Source organism: Bos grunniens, chromosome 7 (assembly GCF_055505025.1).
Source record: "Bos grunniens cultivar Pamir isolate PY7600 chromosome 7, Bosgru_T2T1.0, whole genome shotgun sequence".
Lineage (NCBI taxonomy): Eukaryota > Metazoa > Chordata > Mammalia > Artiodactyla > Bovidae > Bos > Bos grunniens.
Window position 1 is genome coordinate 80,634,059 of NC_141171.1, and position 17,213 is coordinate 80,651,271.

Genomic DNA, 17,213 nt, shown 5'->3' on the forward strand with positions numbered 1-17,213 from the left:
CACCATATAGAAGGGTGGGCTTGGATTTGAAAGACAATAGGTAAATAATTGGCATGTCTCCCTTTCCTTAAAAATCTATTTTTAAATGTGTATTTCACTACAATAAAAAATGTTTCTTATATCTTCTAAAAAACTTTTAAAGATTTAAAAACCTTTGGGCACTCTGTTCTTTTTTACAACCTATTGTAGTAGGTTGTAGGATCTTGAGTAAAACCTGTATAGGCCTTCATTTAATTTTCAAATTAAAGTATAGCTGATTTACAGTGTTGTGTTAGTTTCAGGTGTATGGTGCAGTGATTCGGTTACATATGTATATATATTCTGTTGCAGATTCTTTCCCTTATAGGTTATTATAAAATACTGAGTGTAGTTCCCTGTGCTATTCAGTACTGTGTATATTTTTTTTAACATAAACTATTAGTCTGTAACATGCTAGAAGATAACTGATTGTCAGACATATTCAAGTACTTCTGTCAACTATTTTGAGTTTCACTTCTCTCTCACTTAATAGCTATTTTCTATTTATCACTATAACTTAAATAATGAGGTTCAGCATGTATGGTTATTATAACTCTAAAGATGATGAGTCCACTTTTTAAAATATTTATATATTTTCTTATATTGACTTTAAAATTATTAAATTATGAAGCATTGCAAATATAAGAAAGATACCTTTTAAAATATATCCACCCATGTTGCAGAAATTATATATGAGTCCAGTTTTTTCGGTGTTATTTGTATTATGATATGGAAAGTTGGTCCTTTTGATGTTTATATGTTCTAAAATCTGGTAGGAATTTTCATAACCTTCCTCCATAGATGCTTTTTAACAAAAGAAAACAGATATTTATGCTGACATCTAGTTATTTCCTCCAAATCTGAGAGAAAAATATTAATTACTATTAAGAAATGTAAATTAATTGTATTAAAAAATGTAAATATCCAACATTATAAGAACAAAACATGTGCTTCTGTTAGAAGTAGAAATTGACCTCTGATGCACAAGTGATCCCATTTCTTTTTTTAGATTTTTTATGCTTCTTTCTTCTGTTCTTAATACTTTTTTCCCTTTGCTTATCTACCATGCTCTGATCTATTCCATTTTCCCTCCCTGTGTCTTAGTCCCTAAATTTCATTTGGTCTCCATACTCACAAAGTTAGCCTTAATGATATAGGCTTTAAATCTGCATCCGATGTCCTTAAGGTATAACGTCTCCTGAATACTCTTTCTGACTTCGGGATTCCTAGGGCCAGCCCTGCCTTTGTGGGAATTAGGAAAAAAACTATTCTGGGTAGATGAATCACAAAAAGCCATTTCTGTAGGCCTTGAAACCCTGAAATGCAGGGCTTGCCAATAGTTAGAAAAAGCTTTTGAAAACTTTTCCTGACCTATTTAATATTAAATCATTGCAATATCAAATTAAAATGCTTTACTTTTTTAAACTGATTCTAGGATTATGCTCCAAAGAACAGAAGAGAGTATGGTTTGCAGATGGTATATTGCCCAATGGTGAAGTTGCAGATACAACAAAATTATCATCTGGAAGTAAAAGATGTTCTGAAGACTTTAGTCCTCTCTTACCTGATATGCCGTTGGTAAGGAATCTAAAGAATGACTTGTTAATTTAGTAAAATTTTATTTTATAGGTAATTCCTTGCATGATTCTTAGAGTCGTTTAGTTGCTAAGTCATATCTGACTCTTTGGCGACCCCGCAGACTATGGCCTGCCAGATTCCTCAGTCCATGGGATTTCCCAAGCAAGAATACTGGAGTGGGTTGCCATTTCCTTCTCCAGGGGATGTGCCTGACCCTGGGGTTGAACCTGCACCTCCTGCGTTGGTAGACGGATATTTTACCACTGAGGCACCAGGGAAGCCCCTGATTACTAGAGTACTTTTTAAAAAAGGCTTTGAGCTTCATTAAATGAGAAACATATGATGTAGTGAATATATTTTAGATTTTATTTTTTAATGTCAGTTTAAGGCAGTGATTCTTAAATTTTTTTTTTATCTCAGGACCCCTTTATGCTCCTAAAAATTATTGAGAACTCAAAAGAACTGCAGGTTATGTGGGTTATGTTTATTGATAATTACTGAATTAAAACTGACAAAAATTTTAAATTAAAAATAAACTCATTAATAGAAATAATATTTTTATGAAAAGTTTTCAAAATAAAAGTTTAGTGAGAGGAATAACATTGTTTTATATTTTGTGTGAATTTCTTTAACATCTGGCTTAATAGAAGATAGATTCTTACATCTACTTCTAAATTCAGTCTGTTGTGATATGTTGTTTTAGTTAAATGAAGAAAATCCTGGGACCTCACTGACTTCCTGAAAGGGTGTTGAGATCCCTGGACCACATTTTGAGAACCCCTAGTATGGGGAAATAGAACTGAGATTTAGTAAGGCAATTTAGACTAATTTGTTTAATGATTTTCAAACATTCAGTGAAGTATCTGATGGTAGTATATATGTTTATATTTATACAGATGTACTAGGTGTTAAATAGAAGACAGAATCCAAACCCACTAAGAACTCTTAATTGTAAAATAGTAATATACTTTAAAAAGTAAGTATGGACATATGAAGTAGAAATCTTATTTATTCATTAAACAGATTTATTGAGCATCTCCTCTGAGCCAGTTACCTGGTTTATCCAGGGTACATACATTAGACAAGATGCACATGTATCCTCTCTTCAAGTTTCCATACTATATAAACTTATGTTGTTTGTCAGTAAGAGTTCATGAGCTAGGTTTTACAAGGAGCCGTAATTACCAAAAGTATGTTCCTTAGCTAGCACCTACCCTCAATCAGTATTTTAACAAAATGGAATTTTTACAGAGGCTAGTATTACTTGAGTTCATAAACAGTTCTCTATTGACTCAGGTTTGGCCAGTCTTAAAAAAAAGGGGGAGGGGGGCTTAATTGAAGCAGATTTGATGTATAGTTTATTCCAGACGGCTACTGTTGTGGAGTATATCTACCATTTTGCTTCCTAACCACTCTCCCTCTCTGCCTTCTCCCCTTTTCCTCTCCCTTGCCACCTCCCAGCCAGGCTTTTTTGTCTATTAGGAGGAGGAGTGCCTTGGGTTGAACTAATAAACATGCTCACTTTGTGGTATGGAATAGGATCCTGAAGTTGTCCTTGCCTCCTTTTTCCAGTCTATAAAATTAAAGTCATACTTACCTGAGCATATAGTAAAGCTAAACCTGTGTTCTTGAATTTAGAAGCAAGATGGTACTGTTTTTTGGGGAAATTTGGCTTCTACAGAATTTCTGAGCCCATTTTGATTTTATTTATTCTTTTTCAAAAGATATCTTTGACTGTCTACAATCAATATTTCACATTTGAGCAGAGACCCTGAACTGATTTGGGCTTTTTCCTCCATATTTCACAGATGGTAAACACAGTGGATCATGCCCATTCTACTCCAGTGGAAAAACCAAACAGTGAGACAGAAGATACAAGAAATGAGATAATTCAAAGTCCTACTTCTCAGGTTCCACCTGTGGAAAAATTGCCTACAAACACAGGAACTGAGGGGTTGCCTACATCTGCTTCTTTTACACTAGATGATGATGTTTTTGCAGAAACTGAGGAACCATCAGGTCCTACTGATGTCTTGGTTAACAGCAGTTTACCTGTTGCTAGTACTTCAGACTACAGGTTGTTGTGTAGTATTGATAATGTTTGCAATAAGATGAGTCTTCTACCTGATGATGAGGACAGCTTGCCCCCTCTTCTGGTTACATCTGGAGAAAAGCGATCAGGTAGGATAGCAGTTATTTAAATTTAAAAAGGAGTTTTATTGTTTTTTTTTTTTAAAGAAGAATATATTGATGAATTTTGTCTCTGATATATGAAATGTATTTTTTTAAACTTACTGTGGTTGAAATATGTATGATGGCATGGAACACTAGTTTGCAAAAAGTCTTACTGTATACAAACAATTCTAAAAATATCTGACCTCTTGAGTTGATTTGAATGTGATTCATGTATCTGGGTCCCTAATTTAAAGTCCGGTACAACAGAGAAATTCATAGGCTTTAAGTCTTTTATTAGTTTTGACTCCATATCATTTTTTTTTTAAGATGCATAGTACCTAAAGAAAAGAATATTGGATTGGATGACAGAAATAGAAATTTTAGTTCCTCATCTGCTACATGATATACCTATGACTTGAAGTATAATTTAATCTTTTGGGCCTCAGCTTCCTTTGTAAAAGAAGATAATTTAGGTGGTCTCCAAGGACCTTTCTAAGCTGGAGATTCTGTGGCTATCTGCCACCTTGGAATAGTTCCCTAAGAATACATCCATGTAACTCCAGGCCTTATGCTGCATCCCACGTGAAATGATTACGTTCTGTGCCTCATAGTATAGGAGCATGAAGCCTAGGATCTCTGTTCTGTAAGTAGGAGCTATTTCATGATCCTAGTGATGGTGGCAAAAAAATACTGTAAGCCCTGTTCTTTGCATGCCATTGGTATATTTTCCTGTTGATTGTCAAGTTCTTTCTTAGCCACTTATCACTGACCTAAGGCATATCACAGCAAGCAGTATATACAATTTGGGTCTAGACTACTTTTATAGTTGCAAATTTTAGAATTTGTAATTGGAGTGGCTGGCAGATTGGAATCCACTTTAGAAAACTGTCTTAAAAGCTTAAAGCTGCTGAAATTTAATCAACATGTTTGTGCATAGACTATATATACATATAATATAATTGATCAGAATTTATATGTATTCTAATATTAATATATTCACATAAATTGAAAAGTAAAAATTAGTAGTATATAACAGTTGTCTGGTTGTTGATTGATTTCATGAGATGTGTTTTTGCTTTTTAACTGGGATCAAGTCATTGGTGGATTTATAAATGTGGCTTTTTTGTGATAGGCATATTTAACAGGAGACATCTTTATTCTAATTAATATGTTGTTTTCATGTTTTAGTGCCTGTAGTAGAAAAACACCCATCTCATGAACAGATCATTTTGCTTCTTGAAGGCGAAGGTTCTTGTCCTGTTACATTTGTCTTAAATGCTAATCTACTTGTGAATGTCAAGTTAGCATTTTGTAAGTAACGATTTATTTTTCTTTGCCTAATTGGTAAGCAGGATTTCTGAATAATTAATTTCATTGTCAGGTTAAATTTTGATTGACAACTGTAAAAAAATAAGCAGTATTGGATATTGATTTTTTTAGTCAAAAATTATATGAATAAATTTTGCAGTTTCACATGCAGTGATTTTTGAAGTAATAGTTTAAAGATTTTTACTCAGTTCAGTTGCTCAGTCGTGTCTGACTCTTTGCGACTCCTTGGACTGCAGCATGCCAGGCCTCCCTGTCCATCACCAACTCCCGGAGCCTACTCAAACTCATGTCCATTGAGTCTGTGACGCCATCCAACCATCTCATCCTCTGTCATCCCCTTCTCCTCCCACCATCAGTCTTTCCCAGCATCAGGGTCTTTTCAAAAGAATCAATTCTTCGCATTAGGTGGCCAAAGTATTGGAATTTCAACTTCAGCATCAGTTCTTCCAATGAATATTCAGGACTGATTTCCTTTAGGATGGACTGGTTGGATCTCCTTGCTGTCCGAGGGACTTTCAAGAGTCTTCTCCAACACCACAGTTCAAAAGCATCAATTCTTCGGTGCTCAACTTTCTTTATATTCCAGCTCTTGCATCCATACATGACTACTGGAAAAATCATAGCTTTGACTAGACGGACATTTGTCGGCAAAGTAATGTCTCTGCTTTTTAGTATGCTGTCTAGGTTGGTCATAACTTTTCTTCCAAGGAGCAAGCATCTTTTAATTTAATGGCTGCAGTTACCGTCTGCAGTGATTTTGGAGCTCCCAAAAATAAAGTCTGTCACTGTTTCTATTGTTTTCCCATCTATTTGCCATGAAGTGATGGGATGAGATGCCATGATCTTAGTTTTCTCAATGTTGAGCTTTAAGCCAACTTTTTCACTCTCCTCTTTCACTTTCATCAAGAGGCTCTTTAGTTCCTCTTCACTTTCTGCTGTAAGGATGGTGTCATCTGCGTATCTGAGGTTATTGATATTTCTCCCGGCAATCTTGCTTCCAGCTTGTGCTTCATCCAGCCCAGCATTTTGCATGATGTACTCTGCATATAAGTTAAATAAGCATGGTGACAATATACAGCCTCAATGTACTCCTTTCCCTATTTGGAACCAGTCTGTTGTTCCATGTCCAGTTCTAACTGTTGCTTCTTGACCTGCATACAGATTTCCCAGGAGGCAGGTTGGGTGGTCTGGTATTCCCATCTCTTTCAGAATTTTCCACAGTTTGTTGTGATCCACACAGTCAAAGGCTTTGGCATAGTCAATAAAGCAGAAATAGATGTTTTTTTGGAACTCTCCTGCTTTTTTGATGATCCAGCGGATGTTGGCCATTTGATCTCTGGTTCCTCTGCCTTTTCTAAAACCACCTTGAACATCTGGAGGTTCGCAGTTCATGTACTGTTGAAGACTGGCTTGGAGTATTTTGAGCATTACTTTGCTAGTGTGTGAAATGAGTGCAGTTGTGTGGTAGTTTAAGCATTCTTCGGCGTTGGATTTCTTTGGGGTTAGAATGAAAACTGACTTTTTCCAGTCCTGTGGCCACTGCTGAGTTTTCCAAATTTGCTGGCATATTGAATGCAGCACTTTCATAGCATCATCTTTTAGGGTGTGAAATATCTCAACTGGAATTCCATCACGTCCACTAGCTTTGTTTGTAGTGATGCTTCCTCAGGCCCACTTGACTTCGCATTCCAGGATATCTGGCTCTAGGTGAGGGATCACACCATCGTGATGATCTGGGTCGTGAAGATCTTTTTTGTATAGTTCTTCTGTGTATTCTTGCCACCTCTTAATATCTTCTGCTTCTGTTAGGTCCATACTATTTCTGTCCTTTATTGAACCCATCTTGCCATGAAATGTTCCCTTGGTATTTCTAATTTTCTCGAAGAGATCTCTAGTCTTTCCCATTCTATTGTTTTCCTGTATTTCTTAGCATTGATCACTGAGGAAGGCTTTCTCATCTCTCCTTGCTGTTCTTTGGAATTCTGCATTCAGATGAGTATATCTTCCTTTTCTCCTTTGCCTTTTGCTTATCTTCTTTTCTCAGGTATTTGTAAGGCCTCTTCAGACAACCATTTTGCCTTTTTGCATTTCTTTTTCTTGGGGATGGTCTTTATCACTGCCTCCTGTACAATGTCACAAACCTCCGTCCATAGTTCTTCAGGCACTCTGTCTGTCAGATCTAATCCCTTGAATCTGTTTGTCACTTCCACTGTATAATCATAAGGGATTTGATTTAGGTCATACCTGAATGGTCTAGTGGTTTTCCCTACTTTCTTCAATTTGGCAATAAGGAGTTCATGATCTGAGCCACAGTCAGCTCCCTGTCTTGTTTTTGCTGACTGTATAGAGCTTCTCCATCTTTGGTTACAAAGAATATAATCAATCTGATTTTGGAGTTGACCATCTGGTGATATCCATGTGTAAAGTCGTCTTTTGTGTTGTTGGAAGAGGGTGTTTGCCATGACCAGTGCATTCTCTTGGCAAAACTCTATTAGCCCTTCATTCTGTCCTCCAAGGCCAAATTTGCCTGGTACTCCAGGTATTTCTTGACTTCCTACTTTTGCATTCCAGTCCCCTCTAATGAAAAGGACATTTTTTATGGGTGTTAGTTCTAGAAGGTCTTGTAGGTTTTCATAGAACTGTACAACTTCAGCTTTGTTAGCATTACTGCTCCAGTCATAGACTTGGATTACTGGGATATTGAATGGTTTGCCTTGAAAACAAACAGAGATCATTCTGTCGTTTCTGAGATTGCATCCAAGTACTGCATTTTGGATTCTTTTGTTGACCATGATGGCTACTCCATTTCTTCTAAGGGATTCTTGCCCAGAGTAGTAGATGTAATTGTCATCTGAGTTAAATTCACCCATTCCAGTCCATTTCAGTTCACTGATTACTAAAATGTCAGTGTTCGCTCTTGCCATCTCCTGTTTGACCACTTCCAATTTGCCTTGATTCATGGACTTAACATTCCAGGTTCCTTGCAGTATTGCTCTTTTTTTTTTTTTTTTTTTTTTAATTAGAGGCTAATTACTTTACAATATTGTATTGGTTTTAATATTGCTCTTTATAGCATAGGACTTTACTTCTGTCACCAGTCACATCTACAACTGGATATTGCTTTTGCTTTGGCTCCGTCTCTTCTTTTCTTTCTGGAGTTATGTCTCCGCTGATTTCCAGTAGCGTATTGGGCACCTACCGACTGGGGGAGTTCCAGTGGACCACATTTTGTCAGACCTCTCCACCACGACCTGTCCGTCTTGGGCAGCACTACAGGGCATGGCTCATAGTTTCATTGAGTTAGACAAGGCTCTTGTCCGTGTGATCAGATTGGTTAATTTTCTGTGATTGTGGTTTTCATTCTGCCTGCCTCTGGTGGAGAAGGATAAGAGGCTTATGCCAGCTTCCTGATGGGAGAGACTGACTGAGGGGGAAACTGGATCTTGTTCTGAGGGCGGGGCCATGCTCAGTAAATCTTTAATCCAATTTTCTATTGATGGGTGGGGCTCTGTTCCCTCCCTGTTATTTGACTTGAGACCAAAACTATTGAAGTAATCTTACATAGTTACACAAGTCATCTTACACAACAGTTTAAGTTTTGTGAGAACATTGGGGAAATAAGGAGTTTGAAAAGTTGTGCTTCATGCAAAGGACAATTAGAAGCTGACATTTATAGTTGTATGCTTTTGTCACTTAAGATTCCTCAGACAAATACTGGTACTTCTCAACCAATGGATTGCATGGCTTGGGACAGGCAGAAATTATTATTCTATTGCTATGTTTGCCAAATGAAGATACTATTCCTAAGGACATATTCAGACTGTTTATCACCATTTATAAGGATGCTCTGAAAGGTACAGTATTTTATTTTTAACTGTTCAGACCAGGGGATGGATAAATGAGGGGCATTTTTGCTTTTAGCAGTGCTAACTGTACTAAAGGTTTATTTTATGACGAGATTACTTATTACCTAAAAGAGCTTAGTTATCATTTTCAGTCTCCTTAAATCTAGCATTTTACATGACTATTGTCTTTATTGTTTTTTTTTTTTTTTTCCTATTTTAAAAGGTAAAATATATTTACTTTCTTGATCTTCTTATGTGTCTACACAGTAGTCCCCCTTTATCTGCAGGGGATAAGTTCCAAGACCCCAGTGGCTGCCTAAAACTGGAAATGGTACCAAACCCTATTGTACTATTTTTCTGTAGTAGATATATACTATATGAAAAATAGCATATATGTATATATATATAATATATATATGTGTGCTGTGCTTAGTTGCTCAGTTGTGTCTGACTCTTTACGACCCTATGGACTGCAGCCTACCAGGCTCCTCTGTCCATGGAGATTGTCCAAGCAAGAATACTAGAGTAGGTTGTGATGCCTTCCTCTAGGGGATCTTCCCAACCCAGGGATTGAACTCAGGTCTTGTGTATTGTAGGCGGACTTTTTACTGTCTGAGGCACCAGAGACATCTAAGAATACTGGAGTGGGTAGCCTATCCTATCCCTTCACAGGAGGGCTTCCCGACCCAGGAATCGAACCAGGGTCTCCTGCATTGCAGGCGGATTCTTTACCAGCTGAGCTACTGGGAAAGCCACACACATACCACACGCATACTATTTTTTCATACATAACTATGAAGAAGCTTAATTTATAAATTAGGCAGAGTAAGAGAACATCCGAATTGCCAACATCACTTGTCTAGTGCCTTGGGGCCAATATTAAGAAAAATAAGGCTTACCTGATGATGGTCAAGGAGGCCTTGCTTGCTGTGGTCCATGGGGTCGAAAAGAGTCGGACACGACTGAGCAACTGAACTAAAAAAAAAAAAAAAAAAAGGCTTACCTGAACACAAGCACAGTGACTGTAACAGTTGATCTAATAACGGAGACTACTACTGAGTGACTGATGGCCTGTAGCATATACAGTGTGAACATGCTGGACAGATGACCCAAGGTGTGGTTCACATCCCAGTGGGGCAGAGCAGGATAGCAAGAGATTTATGTAATTTTCCAGTTAATATTTTTGGACCATAGTTGACCAGAGGTAACTAAAACCATGGAAAGGTTGTATAAGATTTGGGGAACATGATGACTTTCACTTGACCTTGAAGTAAGGAGAAAAATTTAAAAACACCCATGGTTAGAAACATTCACAAATTTTTGTCCACAATTTCCAGTCCTCAGAAATAACTGAACTTTGTGCACACAAGGTATTTAATGCTTCTTCAAGAGTGAAAGTAAGGAAAATATATTGCTTTTCTTTAAGAAAGTTTATATTGGGACATTCAGACTCAGAATGCCACTTGAAAACAATTTAAAGTCTTTTTATTAATGATTTTATTTCTAGGAAAATACATAGAAAACTTGGACAGTATTACCTTTACTGAGAGTTTTCTCAGCAGCAAGGATCATGGAGGATTTTTATTTATTACACCTACTTTTCAGAAACTTGATGATCTCCTATTACCAAGTAATCCTTTTCTTTGTGGAATTCTTATCCAGAAGCTAGAGATTCCATGGGCAAAGGTTTTTCCTATGCGTTTAATGTTGAGATTGGGTGCAGAATATAAAGGTAAGTTTTAGAGTAATAAATTATATAGGTTCATATACTGACTGTAAATAAGAATTTCACATATCATTAAAATGAATTTTTAATGTATTAATGGGACTACTTTTGTTTTGATGTACTTTTAAAATTCTAAAACAGCCCTCCTCTGGTACAAGATTAGACAACCTTGATATGTTACGAGTTTGTAGATGTTCCTAATTATTATATTATTAACTTACCTTAAAATTTTTTTTGAACTTCAAAACAAAACACAGAAAACCTTGAAAAGTTTTCTTGAAAGTAGTTACTGTTAAGGAGTTCATTTTGTTATGTTGCTTATGTATTAAGATAAATCATTGTGCCCCACCCCAATTTGTACATACTATAATGACAGACATAAATGACTGTGAAGTAATGGTCAAGGCTTATGTATATTTCTAAGGTTATCTCTAAGCTAAAATAATTTCTGTGTTAAACTTTTTTGAATTTACAGCTTTCTTTATCCCTCACAGAAAAGAATAATTTATTTATTGCATGTAAAGTATATCACATATAAGGAAAATTTAGGCATTTGCTTCTAATTGAATGGATATTTTCTTGGAGGAAAATTAAATGTAGAGAAGTTATAAAAGTGACCATTACTATTTCAAAAAGGACAAATTCCATGAAAGAGACATACATTTAAATCTATTTGGCAAATTTATTAAACTCTAATTTGAGGGGGTGGTCCTTACCATTTGAGATTTAAATATGTGATACTATTAAATTGTGTTGTAAGAAGTGAAAAATTAACTTTCATCTCAGGCTTTGTACTGTGAACCAAAGAGCTTAAGAGATAGCATTCTGAGCCACGTGTTTCATCCATTCAGGCTCATGTTTTGTCTCTGATACTAATATTTGAATGTTACTTTAGGAAAGTTAGGTCAAAATACTGGCTAATCTTAAATCGTTATGGAACATAATAATCTATAAATTTGGCCAGTATTTTTGCCAGTATCACTTCTGTATACTAAATCTGTTTTTCTTATACTGAAAATAGGAAAATTACAGAGTAATATTTTGAAAGACTTCTCAAAATATCAGGTTGGAGGTGGAAAGCTATGATAGCTGTTTAGTGGTAATGAGAAAAATTACCAGTTATACACAGAAGTTAATTAGTCTCTGTTTTCTGAGTTCTTTGTGTGTTGCTGGATTTTAGATAGACCAGCATTTTGATGTAACTGGTGTTCATGCCACTTTAGACTAGAATTTGAAATTGTGGGATGTGTGTGTATGTGTGTGATTATTTTGTTGTAAGTAATATACCTATGGAGAAGTTCATTGCAGAAGTTAAGAGTCCCAAGATTAAAGACTGAAAACTGTCTGAAATTAGTGATTTTCCAATAGGAATTTCCTGTACTTTTATGTTGAGACTATTTGGAATATCATTAAATGTTGAATTAGATGATTTATGAAGTCCCTTTGTAACTGACAGAATGTCATTCTAAGTCATAACCTTTTGAAGATTAATTTTTTAGGTAAAATTACCTCAATCAAGTTGCAATGGATGCTCCCTATTCATATAAAATGAAGTAAAAAAGTCAGCCTTTACCTTAATCATATTGTTTCCCATTTTAATGTGTTTTACCACTAACTTACATTTTTTCTGTATTCTTTGTCATCCAAATAGCTTAGTTGTCATTTTTTAAAACTAAAAAAATATGTTTGTATGTAGCAAAGATGTGAGTTACCCTTAATTTTTTTTAAGTAGATAATGTCAGGTGTGTTTTCTTAGAATCTTAAAAAAGTACATTTATATAATAGGTATCAAAGAGGTTTATTTAATCTAAGCTGAGAACTGAAATTCCCAGTTTAACATGTCTGATTTTTACCATCATAGAAATAGTCTTATCTTCCTGTTCTTACTTTCCTTTTCTTCCAGAAGTCCTGCTGCATTGCCACCGAGGTACTTTTCTCTGTTGGTGTGCAGTGTTTATAGTGTCCTAGAGAAAGAGAAGAGTAGTTAGCTGACAGATTCCACGTCACTTCTTTGCACTATCTTCCTGCATGTTCCTTTTATCATGCTGATCCAAGAACTATATCATCCATAAATTAACACAATTGAACATTATTTACAATTGCCTTAAAAATCTTGAATTCTTCATACTTTGTTTTAAATTTTCAGAATGTTTCTTTTTAAATTATAAGAATTTTATAGAGGTCCAGCCAGTTATGGTGATTTCCCAGACATTATAATGTTTGTAAACAACATGTATGATGAAAAGATTAAGTGCTTTGGAATTGAGCAATCCTGGTTACATATCTCTTTTACTAGTTATTAGCTTAGAAACCACAGGGTTATTAACCTCTGTCTACTTCCCATTTGTAAAGTAAGTAGATACACTTGCCTAATTGGGTTGTTAATGCGATTTAAAGAGGAAACTGTATATAGAGGTCCCAGTTCAATGTAGCATCTAGTACATACCCAGTATGTGTTAATGTCACCTCTTACTCTCCCCAAAGATCCGAATAAGTGGTATTTATTCATAAATTTTGAAAAATGAGAATTAACAGTAATAAATTCAAGGCTTCTTTTGGTTTTTGTTGATGGTAACCAGTTTTCTATTCTTATATATAGCATATCCTGCTCCTTTAACAAGTATCAGAGGCCGAAAACCTCTTTTTGGAGACATAGGACACACTATTATGAACTTACTTGTTGTGAGTAATTGAACTATTTTATTAAGTATTCTTATATTGTTACTTAAATTAATTTAGCAAATTTATATATTTATTTTTTTCTATTTTAATTTGGCATATTTGGTATAATGAAAGTTCATTTATAATAAATCCTAATTTATTTAACATAATGAGCTTTCTTGATGAAGTGCTTTTAGAACACATTTCTTCATGTATACCTGATTTAGATTGCCTGTGATTCATTCATTCAGCTGCAGTGCTTACATATTTAGGTAATGTGAGGTTTACACAGTTGTTGAAGTTTTAGTAAAAGTATAGTTAATCAGTTTGGTGATTTTGAGCAAACTGGCCTAAGTCATCTCTTTTTTACTAGAAACTATTGGATTAGATGATTTCTGGTTCCCTTGTACCTCTAATTTCTCTAATTTTGTGTTTACCTTTTATAATAGAAAAGTATTTCAGTGGACTTGCTTTTATTTATAAATGTTCAGTTAGAAGACCTATTTTGGAAGATCTGTAACTGGAAAGAGGAGTGCAAGTGTTAGTCACTCAGTCATGTCTGACTCTGTGACCCCATGGACTGTAGCCTGCCAGGCTCCTCTTTCCATGGAATTCTCCAGGCAAGAATACTGGGTATCCAGTTCCTTCTCCATGGGATCTTCCCAACCCAGGGATTGAACCCAGGTCTCCCACATTGAAGGAAAATTCTTTACCATCTGAGCCACCAAGGAAGCCCCAAAGAAAAGATTAGAACACCCTCAAATACTACAGAGTTCTTCCTGAGAATATTTTTTATATTATTATAAAGTAGTTGGAAGGATTAGTTTGTTTGTGAAGTTGGCATTGCTTTCTGGATGGCATTTTGATAGTTATGTATAACAAGTTTAAAAATGACAGATACTCTTTAAAAAAAGGATTTAATGAATGGGTAAATGTTCATGGATAGTAGTTTTGAGTTTTATGAAATATCATTGTTTTACGTAGGACCTTCGAAATTACCAGTATACCTTGCATAATATAGATCAGCTGTTGATTCATATGGAAATGGGGAAGAGCTGCATAAAAATACCTCGGAAAAAATACAGTGATGTAAGTGTAATTACTTTATTCAAGTTTTGAAAATATTGAACATTAGATTTCTTTAGAAGTGTGTTAAATTTCTTGTTCTGAATTGGACTAATATATAATGGCAGGAAAAAGTTATTGTTGAAATTTAAGATTTGTTGCCTAGTAGAGGATATGTTTAATCCTATTTTTTCTTTTTGTTACTATTTTTATCTGTTTTTTAATTGAGGCAATTTTATCTTAAAGCATTTGTTTCTGACTCATTCTCAGGGAGTTGTCCAGACTAAAAGCTTGATAAAGGTGGTCAGAAATATGACTCTTTGAATTACTGTAACTAATAAAGGCATAAAATGTTAAAACTGTTTCTAAATGAGTATTTTTTCCCTAGGTAATGAAAGTAATAAATTCTTCTAATGAGCATGTCATTAGCATTGGAGCCAGTTTCAGTACAGAAGCAGATTCTCATCTAGTCTGTATACAGAATGATGGAGTTTATCAGACACAGGCCAACAGTGCTACTGGCCATCCTAGAAAAGGTGAGTATTGGTTCCTAGTGTTGATCCATAAAACCATCTCAAAAAATAGAATTCCTTTCAAAGAGGGAATATATATATAGATGTTTTACTTATTTGCTGAATTGATGATGATGAAACAGTATGCTTTAAATATTTAGCTATAGAAACAGAAAAAAATTGCTTCTAATTTGTGTGTGTGTGCATGTGTGTGTTTTATCTTGGGCAACATTAGGTTTAAAGACTTGGAGTACAGTATTTATTTTGATGTCTTCAGGTTTAGTGTGTCTCATATAGTGGGTTCTCTGGAGTGTTTTTGCCAGAGTGTTTTGCAAGCTCTGCTGCAATGCCTATTAGCAGGAAGCACAGGGTAGATAAGTGTAAGAATGATTTATAAAACTACCCTTTTCCACTCCCTACAGGCAACAAAACCAACATTATCAATTTTTGGTATATCCTTTTGGAGACTTCTTGCTTGTGTGTATATTTAAGCAATACCCCTCCATACACACACCTTTCTTCCACTTTTTTTTCCATTGGGTGCACTATGTGGCATGGCGGAACTTCTCTGACCATGCATTTAACAAATATCATATACCATAAAAAGAGCAGTTTAAAACATAATTATTATTGTTGTTTTTTTTTTAAATCAGTGACAGGTGCAAGTTTTGTGGTATTCAATGGAGCTCTAAAAGCATCTTCAGGATTTCTTGCTAAGTCCAGCATAGTTGAAGGTATGAGTTTCTTCTTTAAGATTGCTTTAATGTAAATATGTTTTCTATCTCCTTTTAAAAATGTATTTGATACTTACAAAAGAATATATGTAAGTTACAAAGCATAATACCTCAAACTTACGTGAATCATCACTCAGCCAAGAACTAGAACATGACTAATATTTGGGTCTACCTCAAGCCTGACAACTCTGCCTTAACCTGCATTTCTTGTTTGTTTATAGCCTGAAGGTCAGTCTGAGGTGAGAGCTTAGGGTCTTCTCAGGTCTGGTCTTAGCATACACACACCCTGGGCGTGCACTCAGTATTGCACATGCATGAGGCCTCCTGAACTCCCAGATATATGTTAGAGCCTTTCAGAGTACTTATGGACATCTCATTCCCCAGATTTTCCTGTAAGTATTTGCTTGGCCTATTGTTTGCCTCTACTATTATCTGCTGCCACAGGCAGCTATGATGTTGATCACTGGCCGCTAATTTTTTTTGACAGATGTTCCCTGAGAAAAGACTTATTTTTCACTGGGCAAGCTTAAGAGTCCAGTCAAATAAAGACATTGTATACAGAGTCTCCTAGGGAGGAGTCTTCCAGAAACCACCTGACCAGTCAAAAAAATGACAGTTCTCCAGTAATGAAATTTTGAACAGACTGGTTCCAGATAGGAAAAGGAGTACGTCAAGGCTGTATATTGTCACCGTGCTTATTTAACTTCTATGCAGAGTACATGATGAGAAACACTGGGCTGGAAGAAGCACAAGCTGGAATCAAGGTTGCCGGGAGAAATATCAATCACCTCAGATACGCAGATGACACCACCCTTATGGCAGACAGTGAAGAGGAACTAAAAAGCCTCTTGATGAAAGAGGAGAGTGAAAAAGTTGGCTTAAAGCTCAACATTCAGAAAACGAAGATCATGGCATCCGGTCCCACCACTTCATGGGAAATAGATGGGGAAACAGTGGAAACAGTGTCCGACTTTATTTTTCTGGGCTCCAAAATCACTGCAGTTGGTGACTGCAGCCATGAAATTAAAAGACACTTACTCCTTGGAAGGAAAGTTATGACCAACCTAGATAGCATATTGAAAAGCACAGATATTACTTTGCCAACAAAGATCTGTCTAGTCAAGGCTATGGCTTTTCCAGTGGTCATGTATGGATGTGAGAGTTGGACTGTGAAGAAAGCTGAGCGCTGAAGAATTGATGCTTTTGAACTGTGGTGTTGGAGAAGACTCTTGAGAGTCCCTTGGACTGCAAGGAGATCCAACCAGTCCATCCTAAAGGAGATCAGTCCTGGGTGTTCATTGGAAGGACTGATGTTGAAGCTGAAACTCCAGTACTTTGGCCACCTGATGTGAAGAGCTGACTCATTTGAAAAGACCCTGATGCTGGGAAAGATTGAGGGCAGGAGGAGAAGGGGATGACAGAGGATGAGATGGTTGGATGGCATCACAGACTCAATGGACATGAGTTTGAGTAAATTCTGGGAGTTGATGATGGACAGGGAAGCCTGGCGTGCTGCAGTTCATGGGGTCACAAAGAGTCGGATCCGACTGAGTGACTGGACTGAACTGAA

General features: G+C 35.9%; 1 protein-coding gene and 1 long non-coding RNA gene across 10 annotated transcripts in view; one reads left to right on the plus strand and one right to left on the minus strand.

The window, feature by feature from the left end:
* The window catches only part of ZFYVE16 (zinc finger FYVE-type containing 16), a 51,595-nt gene that overhangs the window by 25,544 nt on the left and 8,838 nt on the right, over positions 1-17,213 (plus strand). For all 9 annotated transcript variants that reach the window (XM_086412783.1, XM_086412780.1, XM_086412784.1 and 6 more), the window contains 9 exons: positions 1,454-1,596; positions 3,405-3,777; positions 4,960-5,082; positions 8,799-8,954; positions 10,453-10,677; positions 13,271-13,353; positions 14,317-14,421; positions 14,786-14,933; positions 15,563-15,643. In XM_086412783.1, coding sequence (XP_086268909.1) covers positions 1,454-1,596; positions 3,405-3,777; positions 4,960-5,082; positions 8,799-8,954; positions 10,453-10,677; positions 13,271-13,353; positions 14,317-14,421; positions 14,786-14,933; positions 15,563-15,643 — 1,437 coding nt within the window. The remainder of the gene's footprint in view (positions 1-1,453; positions 1,597-3,404; positions 3,778-4,959; positions 5,083-8,798; positions 8,955-10,452; positions 10,678-13,270; positions 13,354-14,316; positions 14,422-14,785; positions 14,934-15,562; positions 15,644-17,213) is intronic.
* Positions 1-17,213, minus strand: part of LOC147369870 (uncharacterized) — a 41,640-nt gene that overhangs the window by 2,981 nt on the left and 21,446 nt on the right. The window contains exons 2-3 of the long non-coding RNA XR_015168005.1: positions 12,559-12,635; positions 9,845-9,920 (exon numbers count right to left, since the gene is read on the minus strand). This is a non-coding gene — a long non-coding RNA (uncharacterized LOC147369870). The remainder of the gene's footprint in view (positions 1-9,844; positions 9,921-12,558; positions 12,636-17,213) is intronic.